The sequence below is a fragment of the Pongo abelii genome, chromosome 21 (assembly GCF_028885655.2).
Source record: "Pongo abelii isolate AG06213 chromosome 21, NHGRI_mPonAbe1-v2.0_pri, whole genome shotgun sequence".
In the NCBI taxonomy this organism is placed as follows: Eukaryota; Metazoa; Chordata; class Mammalia; order Primates; family Hominidae; genus Pongo; species Pongo abelii.
In genome coordinates, this window is record NC_072006.2 from 68504842 (window position 1) to 68527886 (window position 23045).

Consider the following 23045-nt stretch of genomic DNA (forward strand, 5'->3'; position numbering starts at 1 on the left):
AAACGTCACGTATCCGTCCTGCTCCACTTTGGACCGGGGCCGGGGGTGGAAATTGAGGGGAGGGGAAGGCTGGACTTGGTGAATTCGGAGCAAAACAACCGGATAAAGGAAACGGGCCCGAAGGGAAGCGGGAGCTGCGGGCCTTGGCTGTGAGCTTGGCCAGGCTATTTCCTGCTGCCTCCGGAGGGGTGGCCACGGCCTGGGCTCAGAGACTGCCCAGCCCCCTCTGCAGGACTGGCCAGGCTGGGGCCTGCTTTCTGGCCCCTGGAACCCTCCATTTGCTGGGGGACTGTCCCCTGGTTCCCCCATCTGATGCGCAGGTCTGGGAGTCTGTCACCGCCCCCCCCCAATCTCGGCCCATGGAGGAGCAGGGGAGGTAAAGTACCTGACACCTGTTACCCTCCCCTTCCTGGAAAGGCAGCGAGCAGGCTGTGCCTCTGGCATTCTGTGGGATCAGGGGCAGCAGCAGAAGAAAGAAGCTCCCAAGCTGACCCTGACAGCCCCACACTCTGTGTTAATGTATTTAGTCTGTGCAACGGGAGCTACTGTCTCTGTTTTATAGATGGGGAAACTGAAGCACGAAGAGGCTGTGAGACTTGCCCCAAATCACAGCCAGCAGTGTAAGAGCTGGCCTCAGACCCAGGCCCAGGGCATGGGATCTGCCACACGTCCCCTACCTGGAGGCTTGGGGCCAAGCTTCCTGGACTTCAGAGCCTTGGACTCCCCTGCAGAGTAAGCACTTCTGACAGAGTCCCTGGCCATGCTCTGAGCACAAACACCTAGCAAGCGTTCCCAGCCCTAGTTCTGCATTGCCTGCTCTGTGGGGGCCAGTGGGGGCAAGTGTGGGAAGGATGAGGGGGAGATGCAGGGTGCAGGAGCCCCAGCTGGAGCCAAAGCACTTGAGGGAGGCGCTGGGACTTATCCCGAGGCAGCGGAAGGTCAAAGGTCTTTGGTGGAAGAGGGATGTTAGAGTTGGAATCTAGAAAGATCCCCATGGCTTGTGTGGAGGGCTGGTGAGGATGAAGGGGTGGAGAGAGGTCCAGGCTGCCCAGGGTCCTGGCTGGAGTACCTGGGTGGGTCTGTGGGGAGCCTTAACATGGGAAGCACTAAAGGGGGAGTGGGTCTGTTTGAGGGCCCTGAGGGAGCTGGGGAACTGTGGACGTGGCTGGGCTCAGCTGGGCGTGCTGGGGTGTGGAGCATAAGGTATGGACAGCAGAGCATGACTGGGAGGCAGCTGAGTTGGGGCCTGGAGAAAGAGTCCAGGGTTCTGGGCTGGGCTCAGGGACAGGATGGGGACAGGCCCTCCATGAAGGCTTCCACTGTCACATTGCCCCAGGGGCAGCTGACTTCTTGCGCTTGGACCTGCCCTAAGCCCTGGGCCATGGGGAGGGCACTCCTCTCCTGTCCATGCATGGCCTGGGCTGCCCCTTGGCTCCTGCCCACCCACAGTGCTCCCGTTCTGCTGTTCAGAGCAGTCAGAGGCTGGGGATGTGGGTGGGCAACAGAAACAGCTCCCTCTACCCTGACTGAGAAAGGTTCAAACAAACCACAGCCCCTTGGGGGCAGGAGGAGGAACAGAGGCCTCAGGATTTTGGGGACACATGTCTGTGCCTAGTCCTGGACCACGACCACATGGATGGGTGAGAAGTCCTGCATCCTGGCCCATGGCTCCTCTCCCTCATGCAGAATGGGAGCAAGGTGGGCTTTGGGCTTCTGGGACAAAGTTCACTTGTCTAGGGTGGGGACAGCCCAACCAGACTAGGTCTAGGGGCACGTGTGGAGCTACACGAAGAGATGGGAGCAAGGTGGGCTTTGGGCTTCCGGGACAAAGTTCACTTGTCCAGGGTGGGGACAGCCCAACCAGACTAGGTCTAGGGGCACGTGTGGAGCTACACGAAGAGGCCCAGAGCTACCGAGAGCTACAGAGACTAGGAGAGAAGCTGCAGGTGCCTGCTCAGACCTGAGAGGCTCAGGTCCTCTTTGGGCTCAGCACTGGGACCGTAGCTCCTCTGTAGCTCCATGAGGATAGAGGCATGTGTCCCTCAGCGTGATACACCAGCACCTGGCCCAGGCTAGCACATGAGCTGCTCAATAAATGTTTGTTAGCTGGAACTGACCAGAACCAACCCAGAGATGGAAAGAGACTCACTGGCCCCACGGCTGATAGGGACAGAGTCACTGGCCACGGAACAACTGAGGGCAGATCCCATGGACTGGCCCTGTATGTCCATAGACCAACTGGTGGTGCCTTCCCTGCAGAGGCCCAGGGCAGGTGGCCTGAGCCTGGTTCTTTGTAAAATACTGTTTCTGGGTTGGGGCTGCACACAGTACTGTCCCGTCCCACCCTCATGCCTTCTCAGGGCTTGGCTGCTCCAGGGAGGTGGGGGCTGTGCCAGGGTAACAGATGGGGCCTGCAGGGCACTGGCTGGGGTTGTGCAACTTCCCACAGCCCAGGAGCCAGGCCCCTCCATGTGCCGCACTGGGAGGAGGGGGCCGGGCAGGCTTTGAAGGGGGCCTGGGTCCCGAGGCCTCCCCAGACTGGGAGCCTTTGAAAGAACATCTGGAACTCGGGCAATTGGCTAACTAGTCTCTGGATTTGCAAAACCAAAAGTTAATCCTGACTTTGCCTCCTGTGTGTTCCCCACCCCTGCCCCCAAGCTCCTCTCTCTCCCCACCCCACCTCCACCTCTTCAGCGGTGGGGGGTGCAGCCTCTCATGGTCTCCCAAAGCACCTTCCCGCACCACCGCCACCGGCCCCCACCCCAGCCTGGGAATTTTGCTGAAGCTGACCAGAGGGAGGTGGTGGGACAGATGGATGTTGTCTGAGTACCTGCCATACCCAGGTCCTGTGAGCGGACAGGACAGACCACCACACCGTGGCTGGAGATGGCTTGGGAGGCAGTGTGAGTGGTCCTCAGAGGAAACAGCTGCGCCCAGACCTGGGAGGTGCCCGGGCTTGTGTGGGCTCTGAGCCCTGCAGGTGTGCAGGGAGGCCCCCCTGCTCCAGCTGTGGCTGACTCGGAAACAAGTCCCCCCAACTCCAGGAAACACATACTCACTGGTGGGGGGATGTCAGGTGCTGGGGCCCATTGTCTCTGCCAGTGCCTTCAGGACCCTAGGGGAGGCCCAGCGACAGCCCCCATCCTGCCCCCTCCCCAGGAAAAGACGCAGCTTCGTAAACACAGAAACAACCATCGCTCCCTCCCGGCTCTTCCCCCTCGGCATTACAATCCGGAAGAGCCAGCGGGAGGTCGCACCTGCTGGGGGAAGTGAGTCCTTGTTTTGGGGGAAATGAGGAGGTCAGGCCTCTGGGGGCAGGGCAGAGCCGCGTGCGCCGGGGAGGGGGGCAGCCCTGGGGCTGGACGCGGGTTCCCGGGTCGCCCTCCGGCCTCGCTCCCGTCGGGAAGTCCCGACACGGGCTTCCTCGCAGCCTCCCCGCCTGGCCCGGCCCGATTTTGACAGCTGCGGGCAGGGGAAGAGGCGGCCAGGGCTCCCCACCAGGTGAGCAGGCCCTGTCCTTGGGCCGCCCCGGGCGCCCCCTGCCCGGCTTGAGGCCAGGGGTCCGGGCTGCGGCCCGAGATAAGCGCCGCGCCCGCCGCCGCTTCCTGCATTTCCAGCGCCGCCGCTTCCTGTTTTCTCGCGCTGGCGGGCGGGGTCGCGGGGGACGGGGTGGGGTCGCGGGGGTTGGGACGGGTCGTGGGAGACGGGACGGGGGTCGTGGGGGATGGAACGGGTCGTGGGAGACGGGGCGGGGTCACAGTAGACGGGGCGGGGGTCGTGGGAGAGGGAGCAGGGTCGGGGAGGACGGGGTGGGGTCCCGGGGAACAGGAGTTGCGGGAGCGGGAGCGGGAGCAGGAGTTGCGGGAGCGGGAGCGGGAGCAGGAGTTGCGGGAGCGGGAGCGGGAGCAGGCCAGAGGAGTCTCAGTAAGAATGAACCTGGCCGCCAGCGGTGGCTCACGCCTGTCATCCCAGCACTGTGGGAGGCCGAGGCGGGTGGATCACTTGAGATCAGGAGTTCGAGACCAGCCTGGCCAACATGGTGAAACCCCGTCTCTACTTAATACAAACATTAGCCGGGCGTGGTGGTGCGCGCCTGTGGTCCTAGCTCCTCGGGAGGCTGAGGCAGGAGAATCACTTGAACCCGGGAGGCGGAGCTTGCAGTGAGCCGGGATTGCACCACTGCACTCCAGCTTGGGCGACAGAGCGAGACTCCGTCTCAAAAAAAAAAAAAAAAATGAACCTAGGTGAGACCCTGCTCCTTCTGCACGCCTGGAGCTGGCTCCTCGGGCTCCCTACCTGGCCTGGGGCAGAAGTGGTGGGTGGGCTGGATGGAGGGTTGAGCCAGTCCCTGTAGGGCCTTAGTTTTGAGGGGGCCTGTTTGGGACTGGAGGTTTGCAGCTCTGGACCCCCCTTTCTAGGGCAGCTGTTCTAGCATGGGTTCCAGGTACTTAGCATATTGTTCAGACTTTGTTATTAGAGATACGCATTTTTGTAATTTTAATAAAAACACATCTACACAAAACATTGTACACAAATGTTCATAGCAACATTATTCATTATTCATTATCATTATCAATAACATTATCATTATTCATGATAGCCGAAAAGTAAAAACCATCAGTGTCCATCAGTTGCTGAATAAATAAAATGTGGTACAGTCATACAAGGAGGGGATGTTACTCAGCCACAAACGGAATGGAACGCTGACAGGCCACAGCATGGGCGAACCTCGAAAATGTGCAGAGTGAACCAAGCCAGACACGAAAGGCCACGTATAGTATATTATCCCACTTACAAGAAATGTCCAGGCCAGACACTGCAAATCCAGAGACCAAAAGCAGTTTAGTGTTTATCAGGGGCAGGGAGCAGGAAAGAATAGGGAGTAATGGGTTTCTCTTGAGGGTAATGAAAAGCTCTAAAATTAAAGATGGGTGTGGGGGTGCATGCCTGCAGTTCCAGCGAGGCAGGGAGGATCACTTTTCGAGGCTGCAGGTGCTGAGATCGTTTCTGTGAATAGCCCCTGCACTCCAGCAGCCTGGGCAACATAGCAAGACCCCGTCTCTAAAAAATAAATAAATAAATAAAGGCCAGGTGTAGTAGCTCATGTCTATAACTCCAGCACTTTGGGAGGCCAAGTGTTCAAGACCAGCCTGAGAAACACAGGAGTCTCTACAGCAAACCAACAAGGAGCATAGCTCCGAGGTAGAGCATTTGACCGCAACAGACGGAATGCTCTAAAATAAGACAGTGGAGATGGTTTCCAGCCTTGTGACTACAACAAAACCATTCTGTTGTATACTTAATATACTTAAATTTCATGTAGGTTTTGTAGAAGGTTTTCTGGGGTGCTTTTCCTGCTGAGAGGTGGGGGCGGAGTGGTGGGGGGCTCAGGTCTTCACATGTGCCCTCCTTGCCTGCCCCAGCAGGACCTTGCTGGGGTCAAGTGTGCTCTTCGTCTGGTGTGTGGCTGGGTGTGTGTGTGTGTGTCTGTGCTGGTGTTCCTAAGGGTGTGTAAAGTGTTGACTGTATCTGCTGGGAGAGAGGTGCACCATAGCCGCTCTTAGCCCCCATTTTCTCTGACTCTGCCCCTGGGCTGCCTGCTGGGGAGAGTTCAACACCTCACTCAGCTCACTCTAGGGACAAGCTGGGTCCTGGGCATGGGAGACGGGAGGGGAGCCGCGGCCAGTGCCAGGCAGGGCTGCTAGAACTTCTCGCCAGGAGCTAAGGCCTGACTCAGCAGGAGGAGGGTGGAGACTTCCCTTGGAGCCTCAGGGAAGAAGGCAGACAGGGCCAGGAGCGGGAGGGGTGTGCAGCTGGTGCCAGGGCTGGAGCACCCAGGCCCTGGGGCGGTGGTCCTGCCTAGGAGGGCTGTTCAGCCTTTGGCGGGTAGAGGGGAGATCCCTGGGCTGGGCCCTGGAAGAGGCTCCGTAAGGAGACCCCACCCACCGCTGCCGAGGAGCCGCTATTGGAACCAGGTGCCCTCAGTGGAAGCCCCTCTTTCATGTCCCCTTCTGATCCTTCTCCTGGGCATTTCCAGCCTCTGGGCTGGGACTTGCTTCAGCTCGGGCCCCTCACTAGCCCCCCACCCTGGCACTTGGGGGAGGGACTTCTCACAGGTACCCACTGTGTCCCGTCCTAACACAGACCATGAGGCTGTGTTGCCACCCAAGGTATCTTCCAAGCTCTCCACCCCATTGGCCTAGAGGGGGGTGCAATGGGGGTGAGGAGTCCAGAATAGGGGATGCGTGCTGGCCGTGAGACTGCCACTGTGGCCTCCACCAGGCTGTCTGTTTGTGTCTGTGGGAGTTGCTGGGGAAGGCGTGGCTGGGGAGATGCCCAGCCCAAACAGGGAGGCACTGGAGGCCGGGGGCAGGGGCTGTTCACATGAATTTAGGCAGCAGGACAGGCTGGATCTGTTGTCTCTCCTGCCCTGGTTGGGGGTTGGGGGAGGGGCAGGTGGTCTCATGCCTGGGTCACCCTCTGGCTGAGGTCCTCATGGAAGGGGGTGCATCTTGGGCCTGCTGACCCCAGGGCTCCAGGGGGTGGGCCAGAGCAGGAGTTGGTGGCCATGAGAGCTCGGTGTGGCTTGCACTCTTGCCGGTGTGAGCATTTATCTCATGGTATGATCCCAGGAAGAGTCCACGTTGGTGCCTCAGAGACCCCCTCTCCCCCTCCCACCGAAAGACAGATGTGGCTTGTGTCCCTTTGGGTCTCACCGTCTCTGCCTCCCTGCTGTGTGCTGGCAGACTGCTTGGAAGACATGGGCGATGACCTCGGTGTCCTGTGGGCTGTGTCTGCCTGCCTGGTGCATCTCCGTCTACCTCCGAGCCTGTCTCCTGCCCTCTTCAGTGTGTCTGTTTCTGTCCCCTCTGTGTGTCTCTCTCTGTCCCTTTGTCTTTGAGTTCTGTGTGCTCTGCTGCCGATGGGGTGGGGAAGGGGCACCAGGTGCAGCCCCTACTGGGGGCCCATCTGAGGGGTGGCACTCGTGCTGATTAACACAGAGGTGACACGCCTTGCTCAAGGGGAGGGTACCTGTAAAATAGCCCCATCCCACCTCTCCACACACACACACTCAGGCAGCAGGCACACGTCCATCCTGCCCCAGGCTTGCTGCACATCCATGTGCCACACACACTGTCACCTGCATGAAGGGCCACACTGGGAGTCTCATTCACACACATGCAGAACCACAGACACACTCTCAGAGGCATGTGCTCCCCCATACCTGGGAGGCTGAGCCGTGAGTGAGTTTCCACACCAGGGCGGTCAAGGTTCAGCTCTCCCCACCGACTCCCCACCTATGCAGAGGGGGTGCTGGGGCAGGATACGCCCTTCCCCCAGGAGGGAGGTGCATGCCCCTCCTCTTGGCTTATACCTGCCAGGCCCTAGGGAGTGTGTCTGTGTCTGGGTGTTCACTTCTGGGGGTGATTACTCCAACCTTCCCTGAACACGTGGCTTCGAGGTGAAGAGGACCAAGAGGTCAGCATGGAAAGACGGTGTCCAGGCCTGGCGCTGGGCTCATGCCTGTAATCCTAGCACTTTGGGAGGCCAAGGCGGGCGGTCAGGAGATCGAGACCATCCTGGCTAACACGGTGAAACCCCGTCTCTACTAAAAATACAAATTAGCCACGCATGGTGGTGGGCGCCTGTAGTCCTAGCTACTCAGGAGGCTGAGCAGAATGGCGTGAACCTGGGAGGCGGAGCTTGCAGTGAGCCGAGATTGCTCCGCTGCACTCCAGCCTGGGTGACAGAGCGAGACTCCGTCTCAAAAAAAAAGAAACAAAGAAAAAGAAAGAGGGTGTCCAGTCCTCCTGGGGGCTAGTGAGATAACGGCTCCAGAGTTGGGGGTCTTGGAATGTGAAGCCTGGGCTCTCCTGCCTTGGCCATTGGCCCTGTCTCTGGGCAGAGCTGGACCCGGGTGGGGGGAGCGCTGTGGGTGTAGCATGGTGCTGTCCTCCCTGGGGTGAGTTAGAACAGCTGATGGAGACCCTGGAATCTGTGTCTGCACGTGGGCTGCTAACCTGCCAGCCTCCCGCAGGAAGGGGGCCGTACTGGGCAGTCCTTGGGCATGGAAGTTTTAAGGCGGAGGCAAGGGCGATGAAACCCTGCCGGGGGTGTGACGGGATTGCTGGTATAGTCTGACCTCCGATAGGCTTAACATGGGGGTGGGACAGGAGGGGAGAGTGGAGGGCTGGGGGGAGTGGGGACCCCATACCTGCTACCCACGCTCTCTGGCATGTGTCACGGAAGGACGAAGGAGTGCTATGGGGTTCAAGCTAGGAGTCAGGCTCCCTGGGGGCGATTCGGAGGGAAGGGGTGTCCAGGGCTATTGGGGAACTGCTTTTCCCTCCCTGCAAACCCCACAGATGTCAGTGTGCAGAGGAAAGGCCCGAGGATTTACTGTAGCCTCTCCGCCCGGGGACCCAGCTCCAGGCTCCTCCTTTACAGCAAGCATACATCTGTATTCCTCACATTGCAAAAGCCTTTGCCACAGTGACGCTTCTGATCACTGAAACTTCTTGGAAGAAAAGTTTAAGAGTTTAATTAAAAATTAAATATATTGTATTAGGTATATTTTTTAAAAGGGCAAAGTAAAAAATATTAATACAATCTGGTTGTAGAAAATACACTGCAAGAAAAGGAACAGGTGCTTCAAAAATGTAACCCTGGCAACTCTGCCAACAGGTCCTGGGCTCGGGCTTCCTGGAAAAGCCCCGGGACACGTGGGAACTCCAGGCACCCTCGCAGGGGCCCCCCGAGGGCAGGTGGCCCAGAAGCCCAGGAAGGGTGGTCTGGGAGGCGGAACGGGCGCAAGGCCGAGCATCACTGGCTCCTAGGGGGCTGTGACATGGAGCCAAACATACACGCGTATGAGAGAGCAGAGCGGCAGCGACGCGGTCGGATCGGTCGCGGGGGCTGCGGGAGGAAGCGCTGCAGGGATCCGGGCGGCGCGGGCGGCCTAGCCGGAGATGCACGCGCTGTAATAGACCGCGCTGCTGGCGTCCGACAGCGCGGAGATCAGGCTGCTCTCCTCGGGGCAGGACATGGCGCGCGGGCCCAGTTTGGCCAGTGCCACGTGGTACGGGAGCCCGGGGGCGTCGGGCCGAGTCCGGCTGCAGTTGAGGTACTGGTCGAACTCGGTGAGGTCCACGTCGGCCCACAGATCGGCGGCGGGCCCCAGCGGCTCGGCGCTCTCCAGCGGCGGGGCCTCGGGCGGCGGCGACAGCGGGCCGGGGTACGGGCCGGGCGTGCCCAGGGTGCCGTAGTACAGGCCAGCGAGCGGCGCCGCGGGGGGCGCGGTCCTGAGCGCCTCCGCCAGGGGAGCCCCGTAGCAACCGCCGGGGTCCCGGGACAACTCGGTGGGCGCGTAGGGCGCGCGAAAGGCCCGCAGCGCGCAGTCCTCGGGCGCCGCGGGCGGTGGGAAGAAGGCAGCCTCGCCGGGCTCCAGGCCGTCCAGAGGCGAGCGCTCGGGCGTGGGCAGCCCCAGGCCGTCGAACTCGGCGCCCAGCGGGGGCAGCTCGCGGAAGGCGCGAGCCGAACCAGGCGCCGCGGGGAAAGGCTCGGGCGGTGGCTGCGGGGGCGCTAATCCCGGGAGCAGGAGGCCGGGCTCCAGCCGCCGGGCCTTGCGCGCCTGCTTCTTGCGGCGCGGCCGGTACTTGTAGTTGGGGTGGTCGCGCAAGTGCTGCACGCGCAGCCGTTCGGCTTCCTCCACGAAGGGCCGCTTCTCCGCCGCGTTCAGCTCCTTCCACGCTTTGCCTGCGGGCCGCGGGCGCCAGTGAGTGGAACGCCGTCGGGCGGGTGGGCGCCGAACCCTCCGTGCGCCTGGGACGCCCCGCGAAGGTTTGGCGCAGTCCCCGTACGCCGCGGCCCGGGACCCCCGCCCCGCCCGCCCCACCCCGGCCCGGGACCCCCGCCCCGCCCGCCCCACCCCGGCCCGAGACCCCCGCCCGCTCCCCCTTCTCTGCCGCCCTCCCGCCGCTCACCCAGCATCTTGCTGAGCACCGCGTTGTGCAGGTCCGGGTTCTGCTGAGCCAGCCGCTTGCGCTCGTCCTTTGCCCACACCATGAAGGCGTTCATGGGCCGCCGGATGCGCGACTCGTCTGCCGCCTGGCGTTCCCCGCGGCCGGCCGGGCTGAGGCCATAGCGCCCCGGCTCGGGGCTGCGCGGCGGACTGCGCTGCGGGCTGGGCGGCGAGGCGGGCGCGGCGGGCGCGGCGAGGGCGGCGGGGACGGCGGCGAGGCCGCGCGTGTCAGCGGCGGCCCCGTGTCCCGGGGCCCATGCACAGTCGCGGCGGGCGGGCGGGTCGTCCTGTGCGCCGTAGCCGGGCGGCGATCTCTGCATTCCAGCTGGGCGCGGCCTGGGCGGAACGGAGCGCGGGAGCGCGGCGGGCGGGCGGGCGGCGGGCACTGCGGAGCCGGGCGCAAGGGCGGGCCAGGCCGGGAGCGGGGATGGCAGTGGGGACGGCGGTGGCCTCGGGCCGGGCGGGCGCCCAGATATAGCGGGTCAGGGCCAATCGGCGGCGGGGCGGGCGGGCCGGGGCGGGTCGGGGCCGCCTCCTCCCCGGGGGCTCCCTTTCTTCTCAGGCCGGGCGGGATTCCGCTGAGGCCTCCCCCGCGCACAGCCCCCCCACCTCCCCCGCGACATCTCAGAAGGAGAGACCCCCGGGTGGGAAAGAAAGGGCTGCTGATGAGGGCCGGTGCTGCCAGACTTTCGGAGGCGAGCTGCCACCCACCCACGGAGTCGGACCCCCGGGCAGTAACTGGGGGAGGGCGGCAGTGTCCCGCTGGTTGCCGTTCCCCGCACCCCCCCAGGAGGCTCCACGGGGAGGAGAGGGCCCTTTTTCACACCAAGTTCTGGGGAGGCTGCCTTCCCAACAGCCGGTAAGTCCTTCCTGGAGTGCAGCGCCTTCAGAAAAGGCCCCGTCTTTGGGGAGGCGCTCTGAGTCCCCAGGGGCGCCCATGCTGGAAACTCCACACCCATGTGTAACCGTCAGCACCAGGGACTTTGAGTGCCTTTATGGGACACGGTGGTCGTCGTGTTTCTGTCCTCACTCCCAAACCAACTCTGGCACAAGGCAAAGCTGACACAGGGAGGGAGAGAGCAGAGGCCCTGGGCGGAGCCCACAAAGAGAAGGGGGAGCAGGGACGCAGAGGCTGTAGCGTCCTTCCTGCCCCCCCAGGGCCCCTGGGGAAGGGGCTGGGACCCGCAGTGGCTGGCTGGCTCCCCTGCCCAGCCCAGGCCACCGCTGCAGCAAGAGGCAGGGCCGACCTGGGTCCTTCCCGCTGGCCCCTCCCTGGACCCTCTGACCTGGGGTGGGGCGGGTTCCAGAGGAGCGTCCAGCTTCCTGAATTTTCACTGTCCCCTTCCCACCCCATCAGGAGGGGATCTGGGCTCCAGAGCTGAGGGCTCCCTCTGGAGGTCCTCCCCTCCCACTGCCAGGCATGGTTCTACTGGAGAAGGGTTGGATGTCCCCAGCAGCCCTCCAGGCAGGGTCAGAATCTCCCCCACCTCGCGGCACATCTCCTCATAGCCTGGAGGCTCCCCAGCTCCCCACTACACACTGTGCCGGGAGCCCCATGGGTAGCGGCCACAGGTCTTGTGACCCTGAGCCTGTGTGGCCAGAAGCTCTTGGTTCTCTGTCCCTGCCAGCCTCGCTAGGCCACATCCAGCCTGTGTTATGAATGGGGTGGGCCCCACGTGGGCCTTGCAGTGCCCCTTAGAGGCTGTTCCTGAACTGTCCCCAGGGGCGCTCCTGCCCTGAGGCAGCACCCCCACAGGGGCACCCCCACCGAGGGCTGTCGCGGTCGGTGTCCAGCCCTCCCCAAAGCCCCACATCACAGTCTGTCTCGACGCCCATCGTCCCAGCATACGGGGCTGGGTCTCCCAGTCTGGTCTCCAGATCTCCCATCCCTCCAGTTTGCTCCACAGGCCTAGCACCTCGTTCACAGACACTGAGCCAGTGCTGGCTAATGGGGGGCCCGTGGGGCACCAGGAGGTGCGGCCTCTGGCTTTTCTGGGGAGGCAGGCAGGGTTGTGGCCACAGGGATGGATGGGCTCACAGGCCTCTGCCGGATGGTGCTAGTTCTCCTTTAATCTCAGTGTGGGTGGCTGGACCCTTGGCCAAGTCTCAGTGTGGGTGGGCCTCCTGGGCAGCTGGCAGGAGGGTGCAGGGGGGTGGGGAGCTGTGCGAAGACCCCCAAAGGGCTACCACTTGGCAGAAGCTCTCTCTACTCACAACCTTAGGGATGCAGTCTGGGGTCACCAGGATCTGGCTCAGCCTGGGCAGTGGCTGGTCACTGGGCCCTGGGAAAAAGGTCCTCGGGGGCCTCTGCAGCAGCCCTCACACGTGGGGAAGGATTTGCAGTTCCCTGGGGGCCCTGCTTGGTCCTCTGCCGCCCCCGAGAGCCCAGAGTCACTGGAGCTGCTCTAAACATAGTGGCAGGCAGTGTCCGGCATGACCTCATCGCCTCCACGTCCCCCACAACACCCACCAGCAGCCGCCTTGCCTGGCGCCAGCCAATGACCCACCCTCTTGGCTGGGCTGTGGACTCAGGTGTCTGGCCGTCATGTCCTGTGAGCCGGGGCTGGGCGAGGAGCCTCCTGAGGTGCTCCTTTCCCTCTGCGCGGCAGGGAGGAGGCTGGCAGCCCTGGCCCAGTGTCCAGATGGGACAAAGTAGGGGTAGGGACCACAGCCAGGGTGGCGTGATCTGGAGCTGCAGGGCTAGGGGGACTTGCCAGGGCTCTACAGGGGATGGTGTGGGTGTGGCCAGCTGTGCTGAGGGAGGGGCATCCGATGTGTGTCTGTGTGTGGCCTGTGTCTGTCTGTCTGCCTGGGTGTGGGGTGAGGGGGACTCTAGTGCTGGAGGCTGCCCAGGGCCTTGGGAGCCAGGCAAGCTGGATGCTCCCAGGAAGAGATGAGGACCCATAATAGGTCCAGGACCAGGGGTCCTGCTCCGTGAAGTTTGGAGGGTCCCCAAGGCTTCTCTGGCCATTGAGCTTGGGCCCCAGCATTCTCCAAAAGAAGGCAGGCAGTTCATGAGTCTAGGGGCATTCCTCTGCCTCTGGAACTCCACCTCAGTCTGTCCTGGACTAGGTGGACTACGGCCCACCCTTGGGAGGGAGCCTATCTGTAGCCCCCAAGCCCCAGTCAGAAAGGCAGAGTTTGGGGGCGAGCTTTCTCTACAAGGGTGGGGCTGGCCTGGGCACTGAGTGGACACTGCCCTCCTGCCTGCCACCTGCCCCTCTCCCTCAGCCTGGACAGGAACCCCAGCCTCCGAGTGAGGTCTGCAAAGGATGCTGGGTAGTCCCCCTCCGTGGCTCTGGGTGGGGGCTTGGCTTGGCGCGGCTCCGGGCCGGGATGGCGGGACCTCCCAGGCACTGCCTGGGCACAGACCTCCCAGGCTTGCACCAGCCCAGCCCCTGTGGCTGCAGGAGCAGCGAGGCTGGGACCAATTACCGAGTCCTGCAGGGCCTGGACCCTCCTGCTCCTTAAGGGTGAAGGTGGGGGTTCCTGTTGGATGCAGTTTCAGGTGGAGGGGGCTCTCTGGCCTCCCGAACCTCGGCTCTCTCCAGTTCAGCTCCTACCTTCTGCCCACAGCTGAACACCTCTTCCTACAGGGAGCCCCCGACCTCCCAGCCACTGTCCTCAAGAGGCCATAGCATCTTGGTCTCCTTCTGTCTGCTGCCTCGGTAGGCTTCCTTCGGGACCCACGGAGACATGTCTGGCTCCTCAGGAGCTCTGTATTTAGTGGGCCTCGTCCTGGGGTTGTGGCTCCAGGCCTAGTGAGACATGGCAGAGGCCAGGGCAGGGAGAATGTGAGGCTGGGGTCAGGGTCTGTGACGAGGCCGCCTGATGCCTCAGAACCAGGTGGACACAGTTGTGTGCATGTCCCTCTTGGCCAATGACAGGTCTGGTTCAGGTGGCCCTTGCCCAGGGACAGAGGCTTCTCCTGGCTCCGTGCCTTCCAGCTCTCAGTCCTGGTGTGCACAGCGTCACCGGGCTTCCGATAGCTGCCGGCCTCAACTCTGGGAAAGGGCAGGTGGGGCAGCAGGAGGTGCCTGTGCTTTCCTGGGCATGAGCAGGCATGAGAGGTGCACGTGCTCCTGCTCACCTGGGCAGCGCCTCTCAACTGTCAGGTGTGGGGTTAGGGTTCACCTGACGATTTGCCACAGTCCCGTGGACCCGAGAGTTGCATGCAGAGCTGGGGTTGCGGTGCGAGTGGGGAAGGGTCTGAAGGTGTGGGTGTAGGGGGCTGTGCTGGGGCCTGCAGGCTGGGGTGTGCGGTGCGAGTGGGGTGCTTTTGTAGTCTGAGGGGTGATGTGCCAGTCATCGTGTGGTGTCAGGTGTCAGTCATCGTGTGGTGTCAGGGTCTCTTCTACTCTGGGTGCTAAGGGCCAGCAGGACTGAGAGGGGTAGGGGCTTCTCTGGGTCGAGGGCCACAGGGGGCTGGTGGGGGTGGGAGTGCTGAATGCACAGGGTGATGCTGGGCTGCGGGCAGCAGATGTGCTGTGGACAGTCAGGGTCGGGTCACCTGCGGCGAGCGGGGCTTCTGTAGATGCTCCCAGGGCCATGGTTATATGGAAGCTGTTCTCAAATTCTGGGGTGTTGTGCTGTGGTGGGCATGTACCTAGGGTGTTATTAAGGGCTGTGCCCACTTTTAGGGGCACTGGACAAGAGCCGGGGTGTCAGAGCAGCTGCTTGAGCTCTGTGGGGGCCATTGTGTGGCCGTTGGGGTGTCCTGCCCTGGGGGCGGCTGCAGGGCCACTTGTGTCCCTGGGTGTTGCTGCCTGCTGTGCGGCCTTCCCAGTGCTGTTTGTGTGTGTTGGGGGGGGGGGTTCCATGGGAAGCAGGCTGGGGGGCTGGGCTGCTCTGGGTTTCTGAGGCAACAGCAGGGAGGGGCCAGGAAACTGCAGCTCAGGAAGGAAGGCTGGCCTTGCAGGAGGAGGGAGCCTGGGGCCAGCTTAGGCTGAGCAGGCGCCAGACATTCTGTCCTGCGGCCTGGCCCCCACTGGCTGGGAGCTCCTGCCCAAGTTCCACTGGTCCCACCCTTGTCTCCGCCTCCATGCTTGTATGGCTGCCTTTATTCAGACCTTGGTGGCTTGGGCTTGGGTCTGTGGGTGACCTGGTCCTGTGCTTATGTGAGCCCCGGTCCGTTTGTGGCTCTGTAGAGGCTCAAATGGGGCTCTCAGTGTACCCTGCACTGTGGGGCATGTGTTAACACATTCTGGTCCCCAGGGTCCCTGGAGGGCAGTGTCCACTCTGACTGCCCTGTCCTGGGCTGGCCCAGCCTCCTTCTCCCCTGCCAGGCTGGTAAATGGGGAGAGGGAGAACACCCTCAGGGGTCATCTGTCTCCCAGCCACGGAGGGGCACTGCAGGGCCGGATGCCTGAAGCTGTGTTTCTTTTTGTTGCTTGTCCTGGCATTGGTGACAGCCAGCTGGGGCTGCCACATGGGCTGGAGGGGGCAGGCCTGTGTTCTGGGGGCTCATCCACCCCTTCTTGCTCAGGGACAGGCAACATCTATCTATCCATTTGTTATTGAGCACCTGCTGTGTAGCAGACCCTGTTTTAGGGGTTAGGAATTTGGCAGAGAACAAAACAGACAGGTCCCTGCCTGTGGGAAGCTTCCATTTTGGTGAGAAGAGACAGACAATCAACAAATCCACAAACAGGTGTGGTGGCTCACGCCTGTAATCCCAGCACTTTGGGAGGCTAAGGCGGGCGGATCACCTGAGGTCAGGAGTTCGAGACCATCTTGGCCAATATGGTGAAACCCCTGTCTCTACTTAAAAAAAAACCCAATAATACAAAAATTAGCCAGGCGTGGTGGCGCATGTCTGTAATCCTAGCTACCCCGGAGGCTGAGGCATGAGAATCACTTGAACCTGGGAGGCGGAGGTTGCAAGCCAAGATCGCACCACTGCACCCCAGCCTGGGTGACAGAGTGAGACTCCGTTTCCAGACAAAAACAAAAACAAAAAACAAAAATTAGCTGGGCGTGGTGGCACATGCTTGTAATCCAGCTAGTAGGGAGGCTAAGGCACACGAATTGCTTGAGCCTGGGAGGTGGAGGTTGCAGTGAGCCGAGATCGCACCACTGCACTCCAGCCTGGGCGACAGAGAAAGACTGTTTTAAAAAACAAAAACGAAACAAAACAAACCTAACCAAAAACAAATCCACAAACAAGCCAGAACTTGGGGTGCCAGGTGTAGGGAAGGGGGCTGTGTCAGGGCCACGCATGGCTTTTGCCCTTGGGGGTTAATGGAAGGAGTCTTTTCACAGAGGGAGGAGCATGTGCCAAGGCCCTGGGGCAGGGAAGTCTGCTGGTGTGAGCAGAGCAGGAGGTGCAGAGAGGAGGGGTGAGGCTCAGAGGGAACAAGGGCTGCGTTGGCTCTGGGAGGGTCTTGCATTTTCTGAGTGAGATGGGACCTTGGGAGGTTCTGAGTGGAGTGTGATCTGCCTCAGCTCAGCTGCTACGTGAAGACGGGGCTGTGCGGGGCAGGAGGGACAGGCTCACCACCAGCGGAGAAGGCAGGGGGCTCTGCTTCTGCAGGGGAGCCTGGCCAAGGTTCGCTCTCAGCCCCCATCTGGCTGCCCCAGGAGTCTCCCTGGTCTCTCTCTGGGAGGCCTGGGCCCCTGGGAGCTGCTGCCTCAGGGAACCCTGGTTTTGCTGCCCTGTGAGTCAGGTCTCCAGGCTTCACCCATAGCCCCGACCCCACGGCTGCCTGGGGCCTCTGGGGAGGGGGAGGGTGGAGTGGCCGCCAGGCTGGCGGGCTGGCAGGGCAGCATTTCTGGGAATTGTGTGGGGGAAGTGCATTGTTAGAGCAAGCCTGGAGCAGGCCGCCAGGGCCGCCACTGGCCTCTGGGGATGCCTCTTGCCTCCCCCAGCGTTGCTTCTGTGTGAGGGAGCTGGGACTGGGCCAAGGCTATGGGCTGGGCTGGGGACTTTCCGAGAGACGCTGCCCTGGGCAGGTGGCTCTTCCCATTCTACAGACTGGGCGACTGAGGTCCAGAGAGCCGGGTGCTGCAGTGGCATAGCCAGGAGCAGTGGGCCCAGTCCCCATCCCCTGCCCTCATCTGCTGGTGCATGGGACAGGGGAGCACTTGCTGGACCTAAGCCCCGTCGCTGCCCTGCCGGTGGGCGTCCAAGGGAGGCCTGAGTGGGGTCCACTGGGGTCACAGCTCGGCAGAGCCCCCAAGGTGGACTGGAGGGTCTGATGGAAAGGGGCGCAGAGACGGCGCCTAGGTGCTTGGGCTGTGGGAGGGCTGCCCATGGGGTGGCAGGGGGTGGGGGCTCCTGGGGCTGCAGGATCCCCCAGCCCCCGCTCTGTGGTTGCAGGAAGCAAGGGGGGCTCCGTGTGAGTTTGGCAGCAGGAGCCTTCCCACCGCGGTGCAGCCTCAGCCAGAGGGGAAGCATGGATAGCGGCCACTGGGGTCATGGCCGGCTTTGGGCGGGCAGGGGGCAGGGGACACAAATAGAAAAATAAATGGCCTGAGTTTCCGACGTTTCCTGGACTCAGGATGGGGGAGGGGCAGGCCTTTGGGCCAAAGGTGCGGCCAGCCCTGTGGGGTAGACTGGGGGTTTCTCCCCAGATGCCTGTTGGGGCCAGGGCTGCCCCCTCACACCTCCAAGGTGGGTCACATCTCCCCCTTAGAGCCCTCAGGACAGGGCCCTGTTGCCCACAGAGAATTCCTAAAGGCCTATCCATATGTCCCTGTCCATAAAGACATCGAGTGTGGAGGACACCCTGGAGGAGGAGACGGAACCCTCCTGTTTGCTGGGGCTCGGCCCCCGCTGAGGCTGGCCGCAGGTGACCACAGAGACCTAGCCTGGTGTCGTGCGGCCGCTGGGTCTGTGAAGGGGAGTGAGGCACTCCTCACCCCGTGGCAGCCCCTAATCAGGAGGCCTCTCCCCTCCACCTGCACGTCGTGTGGCTGTGGCTCCCAGGACGAGACAGGCCCAGCGCCTGGAGTGGGTGAGTGAATGTCTCTCTCCTCCGTGGGCACTGCCTCCGCTGTGAGCCACCCTTCAGGCTACGTGCATTTCCGACTGTTCTCAGGGTTTAACCGAAACCGAACATTAACTGTAGCCCTAACGCGGCTGAGTGGGACCCAGGCCTTGCCCTCCGGGCTGTGTGAGAGACAGACACTCGCTAACCAGTCTGCGGTGGCTCCCCGTGTGTGTGAGGCTCCTGCCTGTGTGTGTGCGTGTGCGTGCGCCTGCACACAGGGGAGGGAAATTCTTCAGCTGCCGAGGGGGGGAGTAGGGGCCGGAGCAGCACCCTGCGGGGAGGCCCCACAGGAGAATCAACAGTTCTGATGTTGTCAGCCTCTGGGTGCAAATTCTGAGGGCACAGGAGCGTCTGGTGGCCCTGAGCAGCTTGCTGGGGAAGCTCTGTGGAGGAGGAAGTCCCGAGGTCGGTAAGGTCCAGGAGGGGTCTGCTGGGGGGCGGGAATGCTCTGAGCAAGGTCCCAGAAGTCCAGAGCTCCTGAGGGACCTGGGACCAGGGGCACTGGGGAGTTTCAGGGTTGGTCGCCGCCACAGCCCTCACAAACGAGGCCACTCTCTAGGACTGGCCACCTTCTCACCTCGGCCACTTCACAGTCCTGGGGGGCAGCTGTGGCTCTTGCTGGGAACCAACTGGACCTCCCTGGGGCCTGGGGGTGGGGTGGTGGTGAAGTGAGGCCCACCCGTCCGTGGCTCACTCCTGCCACCTAGAGGCCACTGTTCCTCACAGGCTCTGGGGCCAGTCACCTGCCTCTGCCCGGGGGGTGGGACCATCCCACAGGATTGCAGGTTCCCTGATCAGCAGGATGGGCCTACACCTTTCCGCCTGCAGTAGCTGCTTCCACACAGGACTGGAGCATGTCAGGGTTCGGGGCTCCTGTCATAGCGGAGTGGCTGCGGCCCGCAAGTCAGAGGCACCCGACCTCTTCTGCTAACTCCCTTCCCTGCCTGTCCCGTCCACCACTCCTTTCTCTCCATCACCTGCCCCTGCCATGAACCAGGCCACCAGTGACCCCATCCACACCTGTCCGACCCCATCCACACATGTCCCCATGTGCCCTAATGCAACCCCGTAGGCTGGGCCCACGGCTGACACCCCTTCCTGAGGGATCCCCAACCTGCCAGCCATTGTCCTTAAGACGCCACAGCATCTTGACCTCCCCCTATCTGCAGCCTCTGTGGGCCTCCACTGGGACCCACTGAGACATGTCAGGCTCCTCACGAGCTCTGTCTTGTGTGGCCATGCCCAGGGCCCCCGGAGGTAGAAGACCACCTGGCATCTCATGGAGGAGGAAAAAGGGCCCAGAGTGGGACCTCCACTCTGGCTCAGCAAGGGCCGAGTCCCAGTTCCCGGAGTCCTAGTTGAGGCTCCTCCTACACAGTGCACAAAGTAGAATTCATGGGATCATAAAGGAAGCCAGTTCTACCAACACACAGTTACGCAAATATTTTCTTAAAGGATGATATCAAAACCCAAGTGCTTTTTTACCAATCTGCTGAACAAGATGTGACCCACTGAGCAGCCTCTGCAGTTCCAGCAGCAGCGAGTGTCGGGGTACGAGGCAGTTCCCATCTGTGCTGGGTCAGCCACGGGCCCAGCTGACCAGATTTGGTTCATGGCCTCGTTCATAACTGAACGAACGACACCTTTCTGCTAGAGGTTGGTATAAAGGAGATGATGGGCTGGGCACGGTGGCTCACACCTGTAATCCCAGCACTTTGGGAGGCTGAGGCGGGTGGATCACCTGAGGTCAGGAGTTTGAGACTAACCTCACCAATATGATGTAACCTCGTCTCTACTAAAAATACAAACATAATAGCCGGGTGTGGTGGCGCATGCCTGTTATCCCAGCTACTTGGGAGGCTGAGACAAGAGAATCGCTTGAACCTGGGATGCGGAGGTTGCAGTGAGCCAAGATCGTGCCACTGCACTGCAGCCTGGGCAACAAGAATGAAACTCTGTCTCAAAAAAAAAAAAAAAAAAAGATGATGGTTCCTTCCCACCAGTTTATTTTCTGTCAGGGGTTTGGTCTCTGACCCCCTGGATTGTTGAGACACCTCGCACTGTTCCCTCCCATCTTGCCTGACTGCCCCCCACCAGCTCCCAGGCCCAGTATGTCTCTGTGCCACCCCATCGTCTCTATAGGCCCTGTCCTGCAGTGGGTTCTGTCCCTCCCTGCAGCTTGGTAAGGTTGTTGGGGCTTCAATACACACTCCAGACCACATCCCTCTCCCTCCCAACTCTGGGACACTCTCTGCACCTCTGAAAAAAACTCCCAGCCCTTCTTGAGCCTCTCCCTTCCTCTGGGCACCCCTTGCTCCTTATCAATCCTGGCTGGCCTGTGGCCTGTACTTCTGATCTGCACACAGGTATCACAGAGGACAGAGACCCCAGGGCCCCAGCCCTTGGTGGGGGCGGGGAGTACAAGGGGGCAGTAGTCTTTGTTTTCAACCAGCTCCCTCGGTAATGCTTTGAGAGTTACTGTGCTAGGGGATCTTCGTGGCTGAAAACATTCAGATGAACCAGATATTTAAAAGTTTCCCTCATGCAAAGTCCCTCCACTGGTTGGGCCGGCCCGGGGAGGGTCAAGGGTGGGTCTCTAGCCCGGTTTTCCGGGGCGTCTGTGTGCACTCCCTCCCCAGAACCTTGCGCTTGTCCATCCCAGGGAGAAATCAGGTGGGGAGCGGCCTCACTGCTGGCTCCTTGATGGGTGACTTGCTCCAGGGGTCCATGCTGATACCCCAGACCCCACCCCACCAACACTTCAACCGGGACTGGGGCATATGCACAACTGCACAGCCTCCTCTGACGGCTCCTTGATGCTTCTGGGATGTTGACCCTCTCTCCTTTCCACCTCCCCTCTTAGGAACTTGCAGCTCTCTGGGGTTAGTTCTCCTCTGTGCTGTCTGGGCTGCACCTCCTGCCCAGGAGGGGCCTCTCTGTGCTCTAGCCCTTACCAGCATCTCAGGATCTGCAGTCCTGATACTTGGAGGTCTCCCCCACCCCCAGCTTGAGGGCTGGCTTCCTTTCGGTGGTCTTCAAATCAACTCACCCCCGGCCGTTGGAGAAGCCCGTGTGTCTGGCCAGGCTGGCTCCATGGATGTGTCCAGTGTCTTCATGGATGGTGGGAACCAGCTTTGAAACCCTGGCCACCCGGACCTCCGAAGCCATACTTTCTGGGGTTCCTGCACAAGGGCAGTTCCAGTGCGGCTTCTACAGGACCCTGGCCAGCTCCTTGGTCTGGTTGTCAGCCATTGAGAGAGTGGTTGAAGGCTGGGTGGTTCTAGCCTCCCCTCGTGCCTCTGATGAGGCTGGACCCTTCAAGTCTTCATATATGCCCAAACTATGGGATTCTGACCACAAGGACTTGCTTGGATTGTCTAGGCTGGAAGCTATGTCCTCAGCTCACTGTGAGGGGCAGAGTCAGTCAGTATGGAAACCGTGTTCATCTATTAATAATAATATAATAATATAATATCATGGGGCCTCTGTCTTAGAAAGGCTTTGCTCCTCACGAGGAATTCTATGCTTTTTCCCTATGATTGAGTTTTTTTTTTTTGTGATGGAGTCTCACTCTGTTGCCAGGCTGGAGTGCAGTGGCATGATCTCGGCTCGCTGCTAGCTCCGCCTCCTGGATTCAAGCGATTCTCCTGCCTCAGCCTCCTGAGTAGTTGGGACTACAGGCACATGCCGCCACGCCCGGCTAATTTTTTTTTTTTTTTTGTATTTTAGTAGAGACGGGGTTTCACTTTGTTGCCCAGGCTGGTCTCAAACTCCTGAGCTCAGGCAGTCCACCTCCCAAAGTGCTAGGATTACAGGCATGAGCCACTGCGCCCGGCCTGAGTCCTTTTTTTTTTTTTTTTTTTTTTTTTTTGAGACAGAGTCTCGCCCTGTCATCCAGGCTGGAGTGCAGTGGCACAATCTGGGCTCACTGCAACCTCCGCCTCCTGGGTTCAAGCGATTCTCCTGCCTCAGCTTCACAGGTAGCTGGGATTACAGGCATGTGCCACCACGCCCGGCTAATTTTTGTTTGTTTGTTTTTGAGACGGAGTCTCGCTTTGTCACCCAGGCTGGAGTGCAGTGGCGTGATCTCCGCTCACTGCAAGCTCCGCCTCCCGGGTTCACACCATTCTCCTGCCTCAGCCTCCCGAGTAGCTGGGACTACAGGCGCCCGCCACCACGCCCGGCTAATTTTTTGTATTTTTAGTAGAGACGGGGTTTCACCGTGTTAGCCAGGATGGTCTCGATCTCCTGAACTCGTGATCCGTCCGCCTTAGCCTCCCAAAGTGCTGGGATTACAGGCGTGAGCCACCACGCCCGGCCTAATTTTTGTATTTGTAGCAGAGACCGGGTTTCACCATGTTGGCCAGGCTGGTCTGGAACTCCTGACCTCAGATAATCCGCCCACCTCAGCCTCCCAAAGGGCTGGGATTACAGGGGTGAGCCACTGTGCCCGACCAAGATGAGTCTCTCTTTCTCTTTTTTTTTCTTTTGAGACGGAGTCTTGCTGTTGTTGGCCAGGGCTGGAGTGCAATGGTGCTATCTTGGCTTACTGCAACCTCTGCCTTCCGGGTTCCAGCAATTCTCCTGCCTCAGCCTCCCAAGTAGCTGAGATTACAGGTGCCCGGCACCACACCTGGCTAATTTTTGTATTCTTTGTAAAGAAGGGAATTCACCATGTTGGCCAGGCTGGTCTCGAACTCCTGACCTCAGGTGATCCACCCTCCTGGGCCTCCCAAAGCGCTGGGATTACAGGCATGAGCCACCATGCCCGGCTAAGATGAGTCTCTTAACTGACCATATTTTCCTTTTTTATTTTGGCTGCTGGGAAGCTCAGTTATATCTGATTAGTGCCACAGACAGCCCAAGAAATGCTCAGCCCATTCCACCTGCCACCTGGCCTCACAGTTCCTTGGCCTGAACTTGAATGACTACAGGCTCCTTGGTCCACACTCTCCCCCAGGATTGTGCCCTCTCCAGGAAACCACCCAGCATCTGCATTACTGGGGAGCTGCCAGGCAGTGGTGGGGATGCTG

At 61.0% G+C, this 23045-nt stretch overlaps 1 protein-coding gene across 1 annotated transcript; it reads right to left on the bottom strand.

Annotated features, from left to right (window-relative positions):
- Window positions 1-8375: 8375 nt before the first annotated feature.
- On the bottom strand, window positions 8376-10468 carry SOX18 (SRY-box transcription factor 18). The gene is made up of 2 exons (XM_024238796.2): window positions 9984-10468; window positions 8376-9756 (listed from the first exon to the last, which is right to left on the bottom strand). Exons 1-2 carry the CDS (start codon window positions 10339-10341, stop codon window positions 8960-8962), a joined length of 1155 nt encoding a protein of 384 aa, XP_024094564.1. The 5' UTR covers window positions 10342-10468; the 3' UTR covers window positions 8376-8959.
- Window positions 10469-23045: the final 12577 nt, after the last annotated feature.